Below are 21,962 nucleotides of genomic sequence, written 5' to 3' on the forward strand. Positions count from 1 at the left end.
GAAGGCACGAAGAAGGCCTCACGAAATACAAGGCCAATGCTTACAGAGGCAGAAATAGAAGTGGTTGTACTCTTAGTAATACTCATACGTAGTTCTGGCCGATTGGATACAATGCACTAGCGCCTGAATGTATATATAGCCTTCCTCTCTGGATTTCGGTGAAATTTGATCATTCTAGCTTTCCAACCGAGTAGTGATAGTGTTCCTTCTTGGACCTGATGCCAAAGCTCCTGCCAACGTTGCCGAGCGTTGAGACTCTCGCGTGAATTATTCAACATTTCGGGTTGATTTAGTAGTTTGATCTTGTTGCTCACTCCACTTCGATGGGGACTTCGATATTTCGAGTTTTCAAAACCTAGCTCGAAGCTTCTCTGGTTCCGCTGGCCTTAGAACCAATCCAGGCGGGAAGTTAATGCATATCTAAAAGCTGACAACGGGGTTCTGTCTGTTTGGAAATGTACACACGCACGCACCCACACACCCACACACCCATCCACCCGCCCACACCATCACCACTTGAAAATGAAGGTAGAGTGCGGGTGCAGTGTGACGCAATGCGGGTTGGAACTTGACAATAGACAAAAGTTTGCCGAGGCGAAAGGGCTGGTATTGGAAGTGACCCTTAAGCCGACTTAAAAAGGTGGGCATTCAATCTGGGGTCTTTGGTAGAAGGGGCCCATGTTTTATGTCCTCCCACTTGGAATGGACGGGGATTAAATTTGTTGATTGGCTAGGTTATGAACCACATTCTCCGGAGCCTCGGGAGCTTACAATAAAAAAAAATCCATCAGGTTCTTCTTTGCATTCCTATCAGCGCCTCTTGAGCAGAATCGGTTCCTCTTGCACTGCTTTCTGTAATTGTTTTCTTAATGTCTTGCACCGGACCAAAATACCGTACTTGCGTTATTGTCTCAATGGCAACACCTTCTGGACTCATTGTTCCGTTCGTACATTAAGAAGGAAGTCCAAACGCTATCGAAATGAGAATGAAGGTTGGAACGTTGAGAGGTGTTGTTGTTGTTGGTGGTGGTGTTACTGCTTCTGCTGCTGCTGCTACTGCTGATGTTGTGGAACAAGGCATATTATTGTAGGCTGGGGCTTGGTTGAAAGTTCGAGCGATTTTTTGTCATGCTTCTGACACACTCATTCGCCCTATGACATGTTTCTTGGCCTTTGCTGCTGCAACTTTAATAACTAAATAACAGTACTGGCCTACTACTACTACTACTACTACTACTACTACTACTACTACTACTACTACTACTACTACTACTACTACTACTGCTACTTCTTGTTTTTCTTTTTCTCGTTCTCGTTCTCCCTCCCTCTCCCATTGGTCTTACTGATGCCTGGAACCCCTTGACCTGGCCCATACCCAATCCTGCCATCCACCCATGCCCAAACTACTACAAAGCTCAATCTTATTGTGAGCCTTTGGGTCCCCGGGATCGTTTTCTTGTGTCGCCATTGAGTGAACTCCGTTTCAGGTTGGCATTCACAAGGCCGTCTCGGAAGCCACCAACCTCAACCATCGTTTCCTTTGCCTTTGTTGACTCCAAAGTTCGGGTACGCTGGATGCTGGCCAGATACAGAACCTGGAATACCGCAAATTCTCCGTTGGTTTCGGGAATCCATTACGGACTCATGCGTCTGACACGCCCACTGAGGCTGAACTTCCGAAGTGTTTGCTTTCAGAAAGATCGACGCTTACATCAAATGATCTCAGAAACATGACAGGCCTTGAAGCATGAAACCAGGGTCGTCGAAAAATGGCTGCATCCTTTTCCCTGGTTGTCAAAAATCCAATTAAAGCCAATGAATGAAGGTTGAATGAGCTCAAGTGTTTTTTCATCGGTCGACTTTTCCAACAAGACAGTGCACTATACGTACGTACACACTGTGAGGTTGGTGCTTTCATCTCTGGAAACAAGTGCCGAGATATTCCTGTTCCGCCAGTTCGGCTGTAGATTTAAATCGGAATCAAAGGCCAGAAAGAAAAGTCCCATTTCCGGACCACCGAGGGAACCATGTAAAAAATCGGCTCTTAATTCAACCTGGCGAGGGCTGATCTGCTCTACTGTACGTATTTGTTGAAGGATTTTTGGAGAGCATTTTGTGTCTAGGTGTTGTTGGATTGTCGCTACAGTATTTCGTGGGGTGTCATATTTCCTTAAACAAATGTTAATTTTTCGAAATGCCATCTATGGATACTCTCTTTTCAACAAGGGCATAAACGAAACCTGCTACATGAAGGCGCTCATGTCGAGTTGTTCTTTGCACTTGTAAATGCAACCGATAATTTCATTCAAAACAGATTGTTGCTTAATTGATCACGAGCGAAATAGGATACACAAACAAACTCGAAACCGCTCAGCAGAGTGACAAAACGTGACCCTGCCTTGCTTAGTCACAGAACCAGGGCTGCTTTAAAACTCGTTCCTGATCGTGGATCTTCATTTCTGTCGCCTTTTTTGTATGAATTGGGAGCCCTAACAGAGGTTCTTCAAGCTAAATAGCTGATTTTTCGCTTCAACACCCATCACAGAGAGAACTGAGCCCATTTTTTTAACTGAAGCAATGAATCTTGGATCGGGAAAAGGTCGTTCTTTACTGCACAGATTGGATCTTTTCTGGATCTAAGATTCACTCCAGGGCTTTAAAAAAGGACTTTGAACGAGGGCACTAATCCTCATCCAAAGGTTCTCGAATATCCAATATAGAACTCATTTTCTAGTTGAGAAAAACAACATTATCAAGAACACGTCGAAACATGAATCCTGACGTTGGGCAGCCAATGTCAACGAGATTTGGAATTTTGCACGTCAAAAAATGAATCACGGCCGTGAAACATGAATGACACAAAAATCGAGTTTTGAACACAATATAACTAAATAAGTAAAACTTCTAAATAGAAGGCATGATCTTGTCTTGCCTCGGAACATAGGCACATAGGAAGCCATTGGGATTACACACCCATCGATTCGTCGAGAGTCCACGTTGACTTGGAGACGAGACCTTGTACTCGTACATTCTGCTGTGTGTGCTTCCTCTACTCCTACCTCAGAAGATGAATGATTTTGTTCCATTGAATAGGAGGGATCTGTTTGCTACCCAAACAAGGACCTAGCTCGGCCGTCTTCGACCGTGGCGTTGTTGACCTTTCCAGGTGGCTGTGGTTAATAATTAACGCCCACGGACGCATTGTATTCAAGCCAGCTGGAGTAACTAGGTGGTGCAGTATTTGCTCAAGGGGTCTTTTAGATAATTTGACTATAAAATATTCATGCCTCGCTCACCTTCCGCCTCACATCCAATTCACGTCCCTCTCTCTTTTTTACCATTCTCCTTCACATTCCATGTCTTTTGGTGAGATCGACAACAAACCACCTTAGAGAGGGACGAAATTTGATTTAAAGTCCAACCTTCTCAAGCTCGACCCCGGGCCTGGACTGTAATATACTAACTGTACGAACAAAACCCAGTGAATATTCGATTCTCGACAAGGGCTTGAACCATATCCTTCGACTTTCCATTATATGTCCTAAGCTGGCCCTCTAACTATTTATGACATTGTTGTTATTGAGCGCTGGTGTACGCAATGTAGGAAGGACCTTATTCCTCTTCTGTCTGAACTCTCTGGTAATGTCCGTGCATTAATGAGAATCCCCCCCCCCTTCACTTCCTCTGCTTTGTCGGTTTTAGCTTTCTATCCATTAGCCATGTTGACTTGATGTCTGTCTATGGCCTTAGAAGCTTTTAGGACGAAGACACACGAGACGAGCTAGACAAATTGAAATCAGTGCACGAACCTCGCATGGCATGATCTGCTATTATAGTGACCATCCTTAAGGACATCGGGAAATTCTAAGTTCTCGAACTTGTTCAACTGGAGAATTGGGAGGTAAGGAGTTGAGATGGTGAGGTACGAATCAATCGAAAGGTTCTTACCAATATTTATTTGTACATGGATTCTCTAAATCACTGGGGATTGACCGATCGCTAGTTTTGACTGACTTGACTTGAGTGACAACACCCCCCCCCAGTATCTGAATTGTATCACGACCCGAACTAATCCCAACGGATTTGAGAGCACTGAATCGGTGACAGATTGGGTCTTGTCGCAGATCATGTTTTCATCTCTCGAGACCAAGTGATCTGTTTTAATCCCGAAGAAACGAAAGGAAAATGGAGAGATAGAAAGCCAGGAAAATGCTACAAAATGGACTGCTACTTCAGTCTAAAAATCCGGGGGGATCTTTGAAAGATGGAGTGTCTTTTTTAATCGAGCCAAATTGTCTGAGCTTGTTTTGCCTGACATTCTCACCCCTTCTTCCCCTCCCTCCTACTCCCCTTCCAAATGAGCATTGATAACTGAATCAAGTGATTAAGCATGACGTTTTCAGCTTTAGATACATTAATTCACTCAATACCCTTATATCACAGTTTATTTAGAGATGCGTATAGAGATGTACATTATCCAGTTCCTCTCGTTTGTCTTCATCAAGCGGGATTGGTCACTTTGGAAATGAAGAATGAAGTAGCGGCATCAGAAGTAGCCATGGATTCCATAGCAAGAAGTATTAGTCCTGAGTATTAGGAGTAGTGGCAGCAGTAGTAGTAGTAGTAGTAGTAGCATTCGTCGCAGTTGTAAGAGGCCCTTGAGCAAACACAACTTGTAGCGAACAAACATGATGCTTCGACGAAAGTTAGCTCCTCTTCCCCCTCGAGCTTCGAGAAAAGATTGTTGGGCGGTTGGGATGAGAGGATGATGGCTTGGCTGGCATCTGGGATGCTCCCTCCGCTCTCCTTGGTCAGTGGTAAACAAATGAACCTATCGTATAATAAGAGTTACCTAAATGTTGACCTGACTTCATGATTCCAAGCCACATGCGTGCATGCGTGGACAGACTCACTCACGCACTCACTCTCTAACAAATACACTAATGCTCACCTTTCTTCAGAGGTTGGTTATTCATTAAGCTCGGCGAGTAGCCAGATATTCTGGCATACATTTACGGCGAGGCGACAAAAGATGAATGACTGAGGGGTTTGGACCAACAAAACCTTGGCAATTGAGTGGTTTAATCCACCAACAAGCCGGTGTTCCGGAAGCAAAGAAGGTTGTAGAACCCAATGCAATTACCAAGCCTGCCTTCGGCTCTAAAACCTAAACAAAGATAATCAGTAGTTCGCTCAACTCAATTCGGTCCGCATTCAAATCATTTAAATGTTACCAACTCGTGAAGAGTGATTTAATGAATCAGACATCAAAACTTGCAGTCTTGTGGGAGCTGAAATTATCCGTATAGAGTCTAGGCCGCTAAATCTAAAGAGTCGCATCTCCTTCATGTGGTATGTAATATCCCTTAGCTTCGCAGGAAAAGCAAGTGAATTTCACTCACATTTTGATATCCCCCCCCCCCCCCCCCATAAATGCCGCGGTGGCCGAGGTTGTGGTCGGAAGAAGGAAGTTGGTATTGAAAAAAAAAAACATGACGCAGCAGCACCCTTTTTCATCGTGTTTTTCCTCTGATTTGTCTTTGCAGAAAAAGCCCGTTGAATACAAATGGATGGCGACTCATAAGGAGAACCTATCCGGTACGAAAGACGCATACATGCCCTACTCCACCACCCGACCTAAAATCGAATCGTGGAAACCCGGACAAAAGCAGTCCCAACAATAAGCGACGAAACACCCGGCGAGGCACATCGAAACGAATGATTTGTGGATGTGCCTTCACCCTGCAGTCAACACACCGTTATCCACATTCAAACTACATGCATCATGAGCACGAGACAACAATGAGGCGTGACAGGATCACTTCACTAACCAATCGCGATCCAAGGATAGATTTGACTTGGTCATATCCATCAATCGCTCCATCTCTGCGTCCTTCTATGTATCCATCCATCCTCATGTCAATAAAGCAGACAACACCCAAATCACGACTTCAACCAACCTCTAGGTGGCTGTGTCCCCTTTTGGATACATAGCTCCAGAATGAGAATGAGCGACAAAGAGCATTAGCATCAGCATTATCATCAACTTCGTCGCCTTCGCTGTTGGCGTCGGCTTCATCTTCATCTTCATCACCATCACCCTTGTCTCTGTCTGATTCGTCAATCTCATCGAGATGTCGTATATCACACATGCAGTTTTTCTGTAACGTACTAGTTTCAGTAACCGAGTTGCTTCCTAATCCAATAAAGTCTGGAACAACGTCCTGGCTGATCAGATCCATTAGCCTTTATCCGGTCCTGGTAGCATCAACTTACTGTTGTTGTTGTTGTTGTTGTTGTTTTCCTTTCGTAGATAGTAAGGTCATAGATATAGGGCATGTCAAGTGAAGGAAATTCAAGGAAAAATGTGGTCTGGCACCCTGATTTTGGGCATTTTGTGGAGGGAGAAGAACTAAGACAAACATCACAGTCAACTAGCCCCATCCGCCCATTGAATTTTCAATAATCGAGTGATTTTGAGCGAGATGCGCTACACAACCAGGGATGAGAAATTTTAAAAAGCCATTTTCTACCACCCGGCAGAAACTGGCAAAATTCTTGCAGAAAATAGAAATCTTTGTATCATTCAAAATCATCTTTTTCTAGTATTTACGATCACTTCCCTTAATTTTTAAGCCTGCTTGTATATAGTTTTGACACGTTGGGATGGGTATTTTTCATTGAATGTGAGATACAACCACTAAACACCATTGGAGTGTGATCGAGTTTGAATGTTGCCACCCCAATCGATTTGGGTCAGGCATGCCTTTTGACCTAAAATTTTGAAGTCAACATGACAATCGCATTTAAAAAACTTATATCGTATTCAACAACCATTTTGCTGACTTTGAAGAAAAGCTGTAAATTGTTGTGGCTGGGCCTTGGATACTGCAAGTGGTCCATGGATACGGTTATCAATTCAATCAAACCATCAAATAGTATAAATATCAATATTTGAGGAACATTTTGCATTTCAGCCAATGCTATACCAATATGCGTTTTAGCATAGGACACTTGAAAAACTTATCCAACCCATATGATCCTTCTTGTCTTTGACATCTTTTAGAATCAAGATCGGCCATTATAAACACCGGCGGCCATTTTCTGCCACCATTTTCTGCCAGCTGGTAGAAAATGGCTTTTAATAATTTCTCATCCCTGGTTATGGAGCCTCCATGGTTAAGTGTACTTGCGTTCATGCAGAGAACCACAGAGAAGTGGACCAGAGGCGAGTTTGTTTCTTAGAGGCCTTACCTCGGAGTTTGGTGCTTGGATGTTATCCAGTATGAAAGTACGCTGACCGGAGTGGCAAGCAGATGCTAATTCTAAGTAATGGCCAAGACTTATCTCCAAGGTGAGAGAATTAAAAAAAACAGGCTTCAGAATACGCATGAAATATCTATGTATATGTTTACAGAAGTAGCCTCTGTTTTCTTTCTAGACCTAGGCATATTTTGAGAGTTGCTCTTTCTTGCATTATTGAGAGGTTTTGGGGGTTCTGTCAAAGTTTTTTTTGAAGGAGTTATATTTTGATTGGAGGATACCATACTCGTAAAGGTGAACTTCGCACGGCCAGGGAAACCGGTCATCACGTTGTCAAATTTTCCAAAAAATGCCGGGTCCATATCACAATGATTCTCCGTTTGGGAGGTGATAAGCGTCAAAAAATATCCTTTGGGCAAGTTGGGCGGCGAATCTACCCAAGGACCTCACATACTCTGGTTAACATCTTGCACTGGAATTTAAACCCTTGACACCTCTCAAACCGCTCTGTTATATGACTAGCGTTTTTCTTGTGAAATTTACGTAGATAAGCTCATAATTTCTTGGAATTTTTTAATTGGATATTATTCTTACCTTACCAAGGCAGTGAAAAATGCAGGGAAATTCGAGCCAAACCCACTTTCATGAACATTATTTTCTTCGAAAAATACACAAATGTCAATCGTAGGCCTCTTGTTTTCTCATCTTATTTTGATTTTTAATCTGTCTTTTCTCCCCTCTTTTGTACTGATGTGATCAAATAAATAATCACGGGAGGTTGCGCATAGTGATGATAATGATACATTTCCACGACCCTTGTTTCGGGACACATCGTGGTCACATGCCTATCGCATGACAAGGGAACGAAAAAATAATTTGTTATTAAGGTCAAAATACTTTTTCAGGATATATATATATTAGCCAAAATAAGTTCCAAAAACGTAAAAAAGGTTATAAAAAGGTGAAAAAAGTTTCAATGTGCTTGGTCATTCATTCATCATGGAACTTTCAAAAGTAAAAAGTGCTTGATTTCTACTCTTTGGGCTCAGAAATGTAGTCTTGCCTTTACATCAAAGAAAAATTTAATTTCAATGTAAACTCAATTTCAAGACTTCTAACTGAAAATCATACTTTGAAGCATCCTGAAGTCATTGTCCAGGACAAAGTAGATGAATGGTTTGGTCTGTAAAATCAATACCATCATTGTGAGAGAATTTAAACTAATCGGATATAAAAGCTTACGGTATAGCTTATGGGGACGTTTAGGCAAGCTCTGGCAGGTTCGTTTGTTTGCTGGTACCAGAGTCAGTGATGCAAGTTTGGGGCTTCAAACACGTTTTTGAGAAGCTGACCCTTCTTTCACATTACTGCATGAGGAACGGTCAGCTTCGATAAAACCAGTTTGAAACGCCAATTTTGCATCCCTGGCATTGGCAGGCAAGTTTGTTTGCTGGTACCAGAGCTTGCCTAAATGTCCTAATACGTAGAAGAGGTAAAATACACCTTCAGTTGCACGCTTTCTTAGGAAGAGATTCTCAGAATAAAACAATTGATTAAAATTGGAAGCATCAAAAATATGAGATGAAAATAAATGTTTTCATTCTTCGATTTATACGAAAAAATAGTGTGTAAAAGCCATAATATGGAATGTAGTGTGGAAAGTAATCAAGGCCCACTCTTTAGGTTTTCGAAAATCCATTCCCCGCCCTTGAAGAATTGCTTGATCATTTGAGTCTCCAGGATTATTGAAAAGCTAACACCATACCATGAATGATCCAAATTTAATCTAAACGAGATTGGCAAGCATCTAACTTTTGGCCATCTCAAGAACATCACAGCCCTATCAAGTGTCCAGAGAAATATCCATATACTTCTTGGCATATTCCTGGCTCAGAAAATCATAAGAAACAACTTTGGTGTTTTGCTTTTGCCTCCATAAAAAACTTACATGCCTAAAAAAATTACAAAACTGAACTTTTCAAAAATTTAATTCATGAAAATTGGGAGCACACTTACTTAGCCCTTATTTTAAAATTATGATATAATCTGTTGAACCGCAACTTAGTTATATAGGATTTAATGGCCCAATTTTCATCGTTTTTAGATCCAAAATCCTTAGTTGTATCTTAACTTGAATTCCCAAAGAATTGACAGTAAAACATTGTTTTTCTTTCTTTTGCCTTATCCCAAATAGCTTAGAATATTTGATAACTTTATTTAAAAACTGTACTTAGACTTGACTTAGAATATTGATGAATTAAAAGTGGTTTCCAGATTTGCTGAGAGAGTACCTTGCGAAAGCTAGCCATTGTGTATAGATTTTTATGTTCTGATGATAAGGCATTGCGTACGGTAGGCATGTGCTTACAACTAGTTCATATCTTTTTGGACTCCTTCTTCGTTATAGGTAGGGGCTGTTTTATAAAGCTCGTACCTCGGAGTTCGAGGCTTGGACGTTTACCGGTATAACCTCACCAAAGTGGTGAGCGGATGCTTTTTCTGGGTAACGTCCAAGCCATACACAGTGGTAAAAATACCCTTTAAAGTTTTGATGGAAATTCCCAAGCACATCTTAGCATTTTTCTCCCTCAGAAAATCATGGGGAACAATTTTGATTTTATTGCTTTATGAAACTCTAGCTCACATAAAAAGCTTACATACCTGAAAACATTATAAAAACTAAATTTTTCAAAAACCTACCCAATGTAAGTTGGGAGCACATTTAGTTAGCTCTTGAATATAATTTACGATATCATCTATTTCACCGCTACTTAGTTACATGGTATTTAGTGGTCCAAATTTCATCGTTTTTAGCCCGAAAATGCCCCGGTTATATGTTAATTCAATTTCCGAAAAAATTAATATCGATTTTCAATATCACAAATACAAAAGATTATTTTTCCTCTTCTTACATTGTCTTATAATAGCTAAAAATGCTATATAATGTTACTTAAAACACACTAAAATTGTAATCTTTGAAAATGTGCTTTACAATCATCATGTGTACACTTAGTTATGCATTCACTTGAATTCTGAAGACAATACATACAGCAAACAATGTTTTAGATTTTGTCGTTACTTGAAGACTTTGTTGAAACTGGTTGAAAATAGCTTCTTTAAGGTTTCATTGATATTTGTGAAATTTTCAGTGACCACTCAACGAAATGTACCTTAGACGCTTTTAAAAATGAATTTTGAAAAATCTGCTTTTTTGAGGGTTTTAGATATGGTTGTACAAGGTTTTAAGTTAATTTGAAATTATGCAAGTAATGGAAAAATAATCTTTCATTTTTACGATAGTGAAAATCGATATTATATCTTTGGGAAATTGAATTAACATATAACCGGGGCCTTTTCGGGCTAAAAACGATGAAATTTGGACCACTAGATCTGATGTAACTAAGTAGCGGTGAAATAGATGATATCGTAAATTACATTCAAGAGCTAACTAAATGTGCTCCCAACTTACATTGGGTAGGTTTTTGAAAAATTTTGTTTTTATAATGTTTTTAGGTATGTAAGTTTTTTATTTGGACTAGAATTCCATAAAACAAAAAAGTTAAAGTTGTTCCTTATGACTTTTTGGGGTAGAAAAATGCCAATTTGTGTTTGGGAATTTCTCTGGAAACTTGATAGGGCTTTTTGAACACCGTGCATAACTCCGAGGTATGAGAGTTTAAAAAACTCGCCTAGCAACTTTTCTCATCAACCTTAAGTTTACCTCTAAGGCCTATCTATAAGGAACCCATCATCTCAACCACATAATCAATAACTTTACTCAATGTAGTCCTCACGTTTGGGCCTTTATAACCGGGCCTCTGTTCAGTTCTTTCGCACATACGATCCGTCAAACTTCTGCAATTTCTGCTCGACGTGAAATTGACCTATTCATCGCGTTTCCTCCAAGCTATTGCTTGGGTCAAGTCAAAATATTAAATGTTGGCACACTTGTGGGTACTTTTTGAGATCAAGATGCCTGGGGTATCATTCTGAGGTATCAATGTCATGCGTACAGTGCATTAAGTTTACTGATGCAAAAGGCGCATGCATAATATACTTTCAAACATACTAGTGGATACTTCTTAACGCATTATCTTCAGTGGCTTGGACATGTTTTGAAACTTACAAGCTGATAATTGAATTTTAAGTTACCACATTCACGCGATCTTAAGATTTGGCGACCGGAGGCCAACTCGACTAATGACCAATGCATAGTTCTTAAATTTCGATCCCCACAACTTAACAAAGTGCCGCATTCCAACAAACCACTGGATCCTCTCTCCCGCTCAGAGAGCGTGTACAAAGATATTCCCACACCGTATTGAGCCAAAATTTCCGAGCTAAGAAGTCTCATTCTCCCACAACCAATTAATTATCTGAACTCACACTCTAATTCAAGACCGTACTCGTTCTCTATTAGTATCTTCCTTTTCATCGTTTGACCAATTTTAAAGCAATAGACATGACAAATTGGTCGCAAATAATCAAGTCAAACAGGAATCAGCCCAGACGCCTTGAACTGTTGTGTTCCAATGGCTGGAGATGAATGAATGGATGCATGGTTGCATAGATGGATGGATGGATGGTTGGATGGATGGAGAGGATGGAGAGGACGAAGGGTCTGGCGATGGCATTGGTTGACATTGGATCAGTGAGTGTGCACGCAATGGGCCTCATTTCACTTCGTTATAAAGTTAACGCTCGCAAATAGGACACTTTCCGTTCGAGGAGTCCGGCAAATTGAGAGAAAGACACTTCATAGCTGTCCTCGATGCGTTGACAAAGATCTAGAGGCAACTCCCTTAACGTTTGATATTGCAGCGGCTCATCCGCAGGGCGGGTAGAGCCGTGGCTGGTGTTAAATTCGCCCGCCTGCGTCTCCTCCTCTTCGAAGGTGGTTCCTTCAATGCTTGAGGAGCCATTCTTCATCGCCTCCTTATTCGCCAGAGACAACTTTTCCAGGTTCTCGGCAAGTTGCTCGGTGGACGAAGCTAGCGAGGCGGCGGCGGATGTGGCTACCGCAGCCGCTTCTACTTCCGCTGCGGCTGCCTTATGGTTGGTCGGTCTGAGGCCGTGAGTGAAGGTGGTCAAGGAGGACATGGCCTCCACGAGGCTTTGTTGAGTCGTGTTGAATTGGTGCCGATAATTTTCCTGAAATAACCAAAACAAAACAAAACATATATCATTGCATACAATATATGCATTGCTTTTGAATTTTGATGACTTCTTAACAAAAAAAAAGGTACTCTTGGAATTCAAAATAACTGCACAACGACGACACAAATTCCAGAACATCGAGAACTGTACATGAGAACTCCTGGAGAGCACTCCACGTTTCGTTCAGCAGGACCATAAAAATACCATCATTAATAGTTCGCCATGAAAACAAGCAGGATTTGACCAACATATTTTTCCTTAATTTTGAACTTCGGCAATTGCAAGCAAAAGCTGAGGATTCTAAACAAAGAGAAAATCATTTTCTCTCCAAGTTTAGAACTAGCTTAAATTAGAGACCCTATCCTATAGAGTTTATAGTTAAAATGTACATGCCGGTACATGCCACGAAAAATTAATATGGTAATATAACACAACACATATTCATGTGACGATGGTTAGCAGTCTTAACGCATTCTACTTTCTTCGCAAAATTGTGACATCGCTCTCATTACAACTGATTAGCTATTACCAGACTTTGAAAAAAAAAGGTAAAACCTGAAAAAAAAAAATCACTTAGTTTGCACTTTTTGGCTGAAATATATAGTTTTTGATCCAAATTTTCAATTTTGTCACTTGTTAGCCATTTTTCCACTTTCTCGACACTTTTCCGACTTTTTTCATACTATTTTTCGCATTTCAGGACTTTTGTACCCTTTTATTGTCATTTGGGTTCTTATCTGCTTCTTTCTTAGCTTGTTGTTTCTCGTTTGGGACCTATTCATTTACTTCTGTGCAGCATGTTCAGATGAAGGATCTTTTTGCAATTTTTATATATAGATATTTCGGCTAAAAGTTAATTTTTTTTTCGAGGTCTAGTTATCACTTACCCCTACATTAGCTTCGTCGATCGACGCTGAGGATAAAGGTGACTTGGGTTGTTGCTGTTCCTTTTTCTTTTTGCTTCGTTTGCCTGACGTACCACTTCCTCCCTTCAGTACGGGTATCAACAACGAATGACAAACGCCCCAAAGGAGGCAACAGAAATTGCCACTCTAGAGTAAAAACCAGACATTGCATTGACAGCAAATTTGACTTGAAAGTCTCGCCCAAAATTAGTCTTTACCTCGATCACATTGTAGAGATTCTCCAAGTGCAAACGGCGATTTAAGCACCTGACCGCAAAATCTGGAAAGTCTTTGAGCGTTCGTGCGACCATGGGCTCAAACTCGTCTCGAAACACGGCTAAAGCACGAATTAGTGGGGATTCATCCTCCAGAAGGTTGTGGGATCCGTGCTGGGTATTCCCTGGACGGGCCAAGATGAAGGCTTGCACGCTCAACACGGCCTTGACCATGCGAACAAATGTCTGAGGATGGCCTTGCAGTACGTACTGATGAAGACGAGTGGGACATGGACCCGTGAGAAACACTGGCGCCGGTCCTTCTATCTGAAGGGATTCGAGAACGCTCTCGATTTGCGCTATCAACGACCTGACCAAGGCACTCAGTTTCTCGGCTTTGACTTGGGATGGCTTGGCGTTGGTGCTGGTATCATTGGGATGGTTGACTTTGAGATTGGAGGGCTCTTCGCCAAGGATTTCGCGAGCCGGGTGGATATCCTCGGATAAGTATATCAAAGCCACGCACACACGAAGGCACAAGGAGCGGAGGCGGAGGAAGTTCTGATCGTCCTGGAAGTCTGTCTTGATCGTTTCAGGTTTCAAGATTCTGCAAATGGGCGATTTAAAAGAATCGAAGATGAAAATGGTTGTCTCATGGTTCGGGAGACGTTGATACTAATTAATCGCACGAACAATAACTGACGGCGCTTAAGGCGGCTTTACAGAACGATGGAAAACCAGGATTGAATCCGGTTTGAGGATTGAAGTAGGAATCAAGCGAGTCCAGCAGAGGACTCGAGTCTTTCACTGTACTCAAGTCGAACAAAAAGCCTCATATTGCGAAATTTAAACCAAAGAAAAGAATGAGATATTTTTTTCACAAATACGGACATGAGTCTTTTAGAAATGACTCGGACTCGAGTCTGGACTCGCCCCACCACTAGTCCTACTTCCATCCTCAAACCGGATTCAATCCTGGTTTTCCATCGTAGTGTAAAGCTGCCCTTACTCTGACTTTTCCCAAGAGACAGACACTTGGAAATCACGGTTGTCAACGAGTTTTTCCCATGGAATCTCATCCTGATTGGGATCCACTTCGAGATACGACATCATTTGAACAGTTTGAGCATGTTTTGTGGTCTCGGTGAGTAGATCCAACAAGATTCGTTCCGTTTTGAGACTCAAGTTGTGTTGAGAATTGGCTAAACGATCACGAAGCTTCACAAATTCCCGGATCTTATCGAAGGAGCCAAATCGATACGCCGAAATAATATGGTCGACAATCTGCAATACAAGAGTACAACAAGAACATTAAGTACAAGTTCCATTAAGGGTGGTGGTTTGAAGTGTTTTTGACATCAAAATAGGACCGAATTTGTTTGGAGAAGTAGTCAACTACTTCTTTGTACTTTGACAAGCCCGTTATATTGTGAAGCTCATCTGGATCGTTCACATGATCAAATAATTCCCTGTGAAGACTTTGTTTGAACAAGGGTGAATACGAGGACAGATTAAAAGCAAAACTCTCGATGTAACGATATTGGTGATCTCTTGCGCTATACATGATCATTGAAATATTTCGTTTTTGTCGACCCATAAGCTGCCCTTGGGTGGTCAAAGAATAAGCCACTCGAAGGCTTCGATTGGTGACCCTTGGATTAGGATACGAATGATCGAGAACTTCTTGGGCTTGAGACGTGCCTTCCACACAAAGCGGTTGCTTTCGCGAGAGCATCCCATTGAAAACCGGACATCGTGGTGGGGCAGGGATTCCGGCCAGATCCGCTAAAGTTGGAAAAATGTCCAAGGACTCCACAGGTTGAGCGACGCTCTTTAGTGGTCGGCGACGAGTTTGCGAAGCAACCCTATGAAGTTGCTCGAGAGGGACGATGGAAAAGTTCCGGAGGGATCCACTGGCACTTGGGTGTCGAATCATCCAAGGCACTCGGGTAGTGACATCGTAGATGTACTGCTTCCCAATGAGGCCATGCTCACCTAGAGCGAATCCATGATCCGACGTCAAGCAAATGATGGTGTTCTCATCCAGACCCGCGGCCACGAGGGACTTCAACAGTGTCCCAATTTGCCGGTCCACGAAACTAACTGCCGCATAATAATGTTGCTTGAATTGGTGTCTGAAACGGTCATTGAAGCGAGAAGGGTCCAGGTTCTTGCCCAAGAAGTTCCATTTCCGGAACAGTCGCCGAGTGTATTGACGAATCTCGGGCGAGAAATCAACGTTCTCCACATCGGGCATGGGTTTCACTCGCTCCAACGGATATGCACTTAAATAAGGTTCTGGGAACTTGAATGGCACGTGGGGCAAGTGCATGCCCACAGCCGCGAAGAAGCTTTGATCCCGATTGGATCGAGCAGTCTCGGCCCAGTTTCGGAAGAACTCCGACACTTTCCTCACTAATTCGTTGTCGGCGAAGAAGGCAGAGGGGTGGGTCGACAAGTCCACTGGGCACATCAATTTGAACTGGGCTTGACCTTGAGCCCGACTGCACTCGGATTCCACACTCGAATGGTTCTGTGACGGAAACCACGGCTTCGAACTCCAGACCCGGTCCCAATCGAATAGAATGTCGTCCTCTACGTGAAACACCTTCCCAAAACTGGCCGTGACCACACCGTGCTCTTTGAAGTACTGGGGAAAGGTGACGAATGTTCCGGTTTGATTGATCGGATAACCGTTGAAGTAGGATAATAAAGTGTCTGGCCGACGAGAGGTGAGCACCGATATACGACTGGGTCCACATAACGGATATTGACAGAATGCTTCAGTAAAGACGGTAGATTTCTCACCCAACTGGTCCAAATGGGGAGTGAGCGCAATAGGATCGCCTAACACACCCAAAGCCGGCCTTAAATCATCAAATATGATCCAAAGCACGTTCAGGGGTACCCTTGGCTTGAGAATGGGGTTGCTGTTGCTCACTGTCAACACGGGACGATGAAATGGGAATTTCATACCCGAATATGAGTATTGAAAATGGACCATTCTCATAAGAACCAGCATTGCAATGCTTAAAATAAAAATTAAGTTTGAAACCTTCCCAGGCATATAGAAGAGCATGATGGTGGCGATGATGCCTTGGTTTTAACAACACTTGCAAAATTGTACAGCACGTAGGGCAACAGCAACTACTTCGAACACTTGTCGATGACAAATTGACAAATGAGTCGAAATTCTAACCAGTCAGTATTGTAAACCGGTGACCCAAGGTTACTGATCAATTAACCTAGACAAAGACCTCTGAATTTACTTGTTAACCAAATAATGCTTTCCCATGATTTTCAGCCAAAATGCTATTTTGCTCTCTTTTCCAAGCCCTGATTAATAGTAAGTAAGTAAGCGAGGAGATTATGAATTGATCAGTGATCGGAATTCGACATCTTGGATTGGATGTTAGCTTGGTGTATGTGAACTTACATCCTTCTGATTACTGTTGAAGAATCTGAGAGTGCTTCCCACCAAAGAGAAGGTAGATTCGAAGTGACCACAAATCTGGAGTGCCCGAATGATCAAATAACCCATTGAGTCCAATTGAATGTGCTTGAGCTCTAAACCATTGTAAGCGTTAAAAGCGCATCCCACGGCCCCTGAAGGATAGAGGAAAGAAAAATCCATCAATTGTGTGCGTCAAGCCAAGGTTAACAGTAATAAATGATATTGAACACTTACCGGCTTCATTGTACAGTTTGATCAGCACCAGGCGGATATGGAAATTGTTCGGACTAAATTGGAGAGCAAACTCGAGAAGCGTGATGGCCTTAAGAAACCATCGATCCTGGCCTGTGTTTCGCCATTCAGACCACAATTGATGGGCAGCCATAACCATGAACATATCCGGTGGTCGAGATTCGGTGGGGGCCACATCGAGAACTGCACCTTGGCACAAGTTGAATTGACTCACCAACAAATCTACGTGTTCGTCCATGGAAATGGGGCGGGTGGCCTCACAAAAGCGTAGGACTTGATAGCAGCTTACCAACCGTGTCACAGCTCCCATCTGAGAATAAAGATCGTCACAATTGATGTTCAGTACCAACCGTCCGGTGGCGACTAACCGGTATGAAAGTTTCCTGCGGTGGCACCAAAGAGAGCAGTTTGAGAGCAGGTATCAAGATGTCGGCTTCCTGTTGACTCAGATGCTCGAGGTAAGGCCGCATATCCGAGAAGCAACACCCACGCGAGGAAAATGTGTCGAAGTAGTGATAGAGCAATGTTTGTAGTCCGGTCACTGGGAGCATCGAGAGAATCGAATCGAAACAGTTAGTCGATCAAATCTCATCAATGGTGCCCTCAATGGCTGATCTTACTTAGTTCAGGGCGTGTGGGCTCTCGTTGAATCATCCTCAATTGCACCTCCATCTCGGCTAGAAACGGCCCACGGCTGCGTATGTCCGAGGATTGGATAGTGCGTAAGTACTTGAATAAGAGATCCACATTAGAGATGATATCTAGAGACGTGTTGAGTGTGCCCAAGGCTTCCAACTCGAACACGGACTCGACCAAGTCCACGTAAACATTCCATTGGTCCGGTCTGACAGTTGGAAAAGAGAAAACATGGTCAATGAGCGGTTATTTCCCGGTCAAATCCCTACGATGTGTCGGTGCGGGGGAACTTACAAAGAAACCAGAATGGTTTGAGCTAATCGATTAATGTCCGGCCAGCGTTTCAAGGCCTTCAGATACTCGAGTTTTTTGAAGTTGAAGAAATGAAGGTAAGACGTGCTCTCGTTGAGTGCCTTGCCCAAGGGACTTTCCAAGATTTCCAAAGCCTCGGCATATTTGTCCTAGAAAAGCACGATATGCATGACATCCAGGGATGAAATCTTCCAATCCCACTCGAGGCATACAAACCAATTGACTTTTAAAGTTTACCTGGAGCTCGAGCACGAGCAAGAACAAGTGGGTCTCTTGCTCGCGGTTCAGTTTGTTCTCTTCGTGCATCTTTTTGATCATCCGCTCAGCCAAAGGGAACATTAGAGTTTGGGCCGTGGTGCCCTGAGGATCGGCCGAGGCCTGAAGCACCACCGACATGACGGCCCAGAAGTAGTACGGGTTCTTGGGCTGAACCTTGAATAACTGAAGAGCGGTGCGTTGTTGCTTCTTATAATCGGATACGCGCACGTAGGACATGAACAAGTGCGAGAGCAGATCTTCATTGTTGGGCTCTTTCTGTGTGGCGATCTCGTACATGCGACAAATGTCAGCCACTAAAACAAATGCAGAAAGGCGTTCGTTAGCTGCGCTTTCATCAGGATAATCAGGCTCGGCCAGGGGCGCAATAGATCTGGCCATGGGATACGTCGGTAAAGCTTTACTTGAACGGATCGAGGAGACACACGATTTTGAAAATGACAATTGACATGAAAATTAAGGCGATCGAGGACGTCTTCAAGCATGTACATGAAAGTATTTGGTTAGAGGCCTTATGGGTGTTCAATACTTCAACAACATTTTTTGATAAAATGTTCTTAATCCTTGTCAACTTTTTCCCTGCTGTACGGCCAAGGCGCTTAATCCTTGTCAACTTTCCCCTTATTTTCCGATGACCTTCCTCTTTCTTTGGCTGTAATTTGATTGATAATGAAACTGGAAGAGCAATATCTTGATTTCATGGTCTAAATGGTAGGAAACTCTTCCTTTGTGGTGTTCAATCCATAATGTTCTAAAGGTAGATTTTGGGTTTCCTGCAAGGTTTTTTTTTAATATTGCGTGTCAAATACAGTGGCTTATTTGCTGCAGTTCTCTGACTAATGCACTAATCCCAAATCAGCGGGGCGACTATCAAAAACTTTTAAGTGCTGCTATTGAACATTTCGCCTCTTTAATTCTGAAATGAGACAAGTTCGTCTCATTCTCCCCTCCAAAATACCTGTATTGGTATGGCGTTACTTTTTTAAAAAGTAATGGTTATGGAGTAGTTTTTTTTAATGACAGTTTAGTTGTCTTTGTCCCAAAAGAAAAAAAGAAAAGAAATAAAAAAGTCTAGCTTTGACATTTGATGAAAAATTAATAAAACCCGTCCAATTAAGAAACCCAATTAAACTCATCAAGCAAAAAAAAACTGTCCAACCCGCCCATTAATCCTTCCCCTCAAAAAACGCTCTGGGATTAACCCATTTGCCAATCCTGGTTGTTCCTTATCCGAATCCGAAAAAATGTCGCTTAAACGGACCCAAATCAGATTTTTTTAAAATTATTAATCCGACTTTATTTCGATCCAAATCCGAATATTTTCAAAAAACCAGAGAGCATTAACATAACTGACTTGGGTCTCAGTACCGATTGAATCCGACTTATCTGTTCCTTAATCGGATCCGTATAAGATGGGCAATCTGATCCAATTCCGAGATTTTCGTTCAATCGAAAAGTCGGATCCGATGAACAGCTCTATTGGCTGGCTCAGGTTGTATCAATGAATATTAAATGCTGATTTGTGTTGTACAATAATACTTAGAAACGTTCACAATCCCCCTGGTTTTCAAATAAAGCTTGGCGGATAATTCTACGCAACTGAGCTATTCCTAGGGGCCGGCAATTAGAACCACGGGCTATGTCACTCCGAACTTACCCGACTCAAGTTCTCGATAAGCGATGGTCATGGCCTGTAGGGTGGCATCTTCTGTGGGTCCGGTATGAGCCAGGTCACGGAGGACGCGTTGGGCTTCGACATCACGGCCGAGGCGAACCAAGGCCAAGGCCAACAGGGCCCGTCCGCAAGGAAAGTCTGGCTGCTTTTTGAGCACCTTCTCAGCTTCCTGCCAAGCGCGTTTGTTGTTGCCGTGGTCCAACCAATCTGAAATGGCGAGCAGTAGACAAAACGCACTTCGGACTCAGTCAGTCAGTCAGGATAAACGTCCGTTATTCACCACCGATTAGAAGGCGGTGCTACTCTTTTAAATTTGTGGCCATATGTTCAAACGTTTAGATAGAGACTTGAAGAGTTAGCAATATCAGGATCAGGTTACGTTAGGTTTGATTCGGTTAAGTTTAAAAAAGTAGCACCGCCAACGAATCGGTGGAGAATAACGTTAACTGCGGCTTACCGTAAATGGGACGTAGACGGCGTTCGCCCACGGCCGAGGCCGCCGAATTGTGATTTTTGGCCATGGTGGATTGGCCAACCGGTTAGTGAAATGCCAGCTGCTATCAATCAAGGAGGAAGGCAGACCCTCAGTTCGTGCGTGGGTCCAGGACCGGTTCACCCACCCCGGGCACGCCCCCGTGCACGGACCTTTCAGTCAATGATGGGATTGGGGCAGGTCAGGATGTTGTTGGGCCGCTCACGCTTCACTCACGCTTTCCTTGGCCGGACCCCCGCTAGTCTGACTAGTCTGACTAGTCTGAATGGCCTGAATGGCCGTGTACCCTCTTGACCCAGTTGGTGGAGGAGACCAGACCGATCGCGTCCTCGACGCCCCGACAAGCCCCGACACCAGCGGCTGACCCCAAATCGGCCCTGGCTTAGGCGGGGTTACGAGGGGGTGGGCGCAAACCGGAGGGATGGACACAGAAGGACGTCCGTCAAGCCATGAAGGCTGGCCTAAACGGCTAGACAATTTGAAATACTGTGTCCGGCGATGAGGGGCCCAATCCAGCGAATAGAGCCCTGATGGGATCAAAGGCCGGATCAAAGGCCGGGTCAAAGGCGTAGACTCTTCGGACTGACAACGGTTGAGCCGGACCGTAGACTCTTCGGACTGAATCGAGGCTGGTTCACGTGGGCTTGAAAACGGGTCTAGGTGACTGGGGCAGGTGGGGGGAAGGCTGATGATCCGGGAGTGGCGTGTGTCGGTCTCACGTCGGCCACCAGATGCAGACAAACAGTCACACAGCGGCGAGGCTGGCAAGCATGTAGCGCGCAGCTGATGCCATCTGATGGCACTGACCTATAATTGAATGGGATAATCCAGCCAACCCAGGCCCACCTTTCAAGACACGTAAAGAGCGTAACTAACATAATCAAAACATGGCCGACTTCGCTTTATACTAAAAATCTTTCAGCCAATCTAATTTTGCGCTACCATTTAAAGCTTCAGGGCTTCTTAGCCTCGGACAAAATCCAACAGTCTAGGAACGAGGTAGGTAGATCAGTGATATTAGCCTTAGTTTTCGATTCTGGCCGCCATGAGAAGTATGGCGCTGCTTGAATTCTCGTGCTAGATTGGATGGAATATGTGGATAAAGAGAGGGTTGCACGAGCCTCCCGTGGCTACTGCACCAGATCAGACTCAACCAGATCATACAATAATGTATAAATCATTTTTATAATCATCATATAAGTTCTCCCAACCAAAGCAGTCAAGGTTAGCCGGCCAGACGGAACGTTATACATTATAATCGCGAAACCTTTCTTCGTCGAGGAGGCGATCACCAGTATAGTTTTTTCCCCTCTCCGCTCAAACG

At 43.2% G+C, this 21,962-nt stretch overlaps 3 protein-coding genes across 3 annotated transcripts in view; 1 reads left to right on the plus strand and 2 right to left on the minus strand.

Annotated features, from left to right (window-relative positions):
• Positions 1 to 6,224, plus strand: part of LOC131886112 (probable NADH dehydrogenase [ubiquinone] 1 alpha subcomplex subunit 12) — a 78,336-nt gene extending 72,112 nt beyond the window's left edge. The window contains exon 4 of the mRNA XM_059234353.1: positions 5,547 to 6,224. Coding sequence (XP_059090336.1) covers positions 5,547 to 5,684 — 138 coding nt within the window. The 3' untranslated portion in view covers positions 5,685 to 6,224. The remainder of the gene's footprint in view (positions 1 to 5,546) is intronic.
• Positions 6,225 to 11,645: 5,421 nt separating this feature from the next.
• Positions 11,646 to 21,505, minus strand: LOC131886337 (N-alpha-acetyltransferase 25, NatB auxiliary subunit-like). The gene is made up of 12 exons (XM_059234627.1): positions 20,603 to 21,505; positions 20,128 to 20,352; positions 18,432 to 18,766; positions 18,177 to 18,343; positions 17,867 to 18,090; positions 17,615 to 17,787; positions 17,229 to 17,556; positions 16,977 to 17,146; positions 14,550 to 14,824; positions 13,544 to 14,147; positions 13,308 to 13,472; positions 11,646 to 12,414 (listed from the first exon to the last, which is right to left on the minus strand). The coding sequence occupies exons 1-12, from the start codon at positions 20,664 to 20,666 to the stop codon at positions 11,950 to 11,952; spliced, it is 3,195 nt and encodes a 1,064-aa protein (XP_059090610.1). The 5' UTR covers positions 20,667 to 21,505; the 3' UTR covers positions 11,646 to 11,949.
• Positions 14,831 to 16,869, minus strand: LOC131886338 (iduronate 2-sulfatase-like). Its single transcript, XM_059234628.1, has one exon. The coding sequence runs from the start codon at positions 16,617 to 16,619 to the stop codon at positions 14,868 to 14,870; it is 1,752 nt and encodes a 583-aa protein (XP_059090611.1). The 5' UTR covers positions 16,620 to 16,869; the 3' UTR covers positions 14,831 to 14,867.
• Positions 21,506 to 21,962: the final 457 nt, after the last annotated feature.

Source organism: Tigriopus californicus, chromosome 9 (assembly GCF_007210705.1).
Source record: "Tigriopus californicus strain San Diego chromosome 9, Tcal_SD_v2.1, whole genome shotgun sequence".
Classification (NCBI taxonomy): domain Eukaryota; kingdom Metazoa; phylum Arthropoda; class Copepoda; order Harpacticoida; family Harpacticidae; genus Tigriopus; species Tigriopus californicus.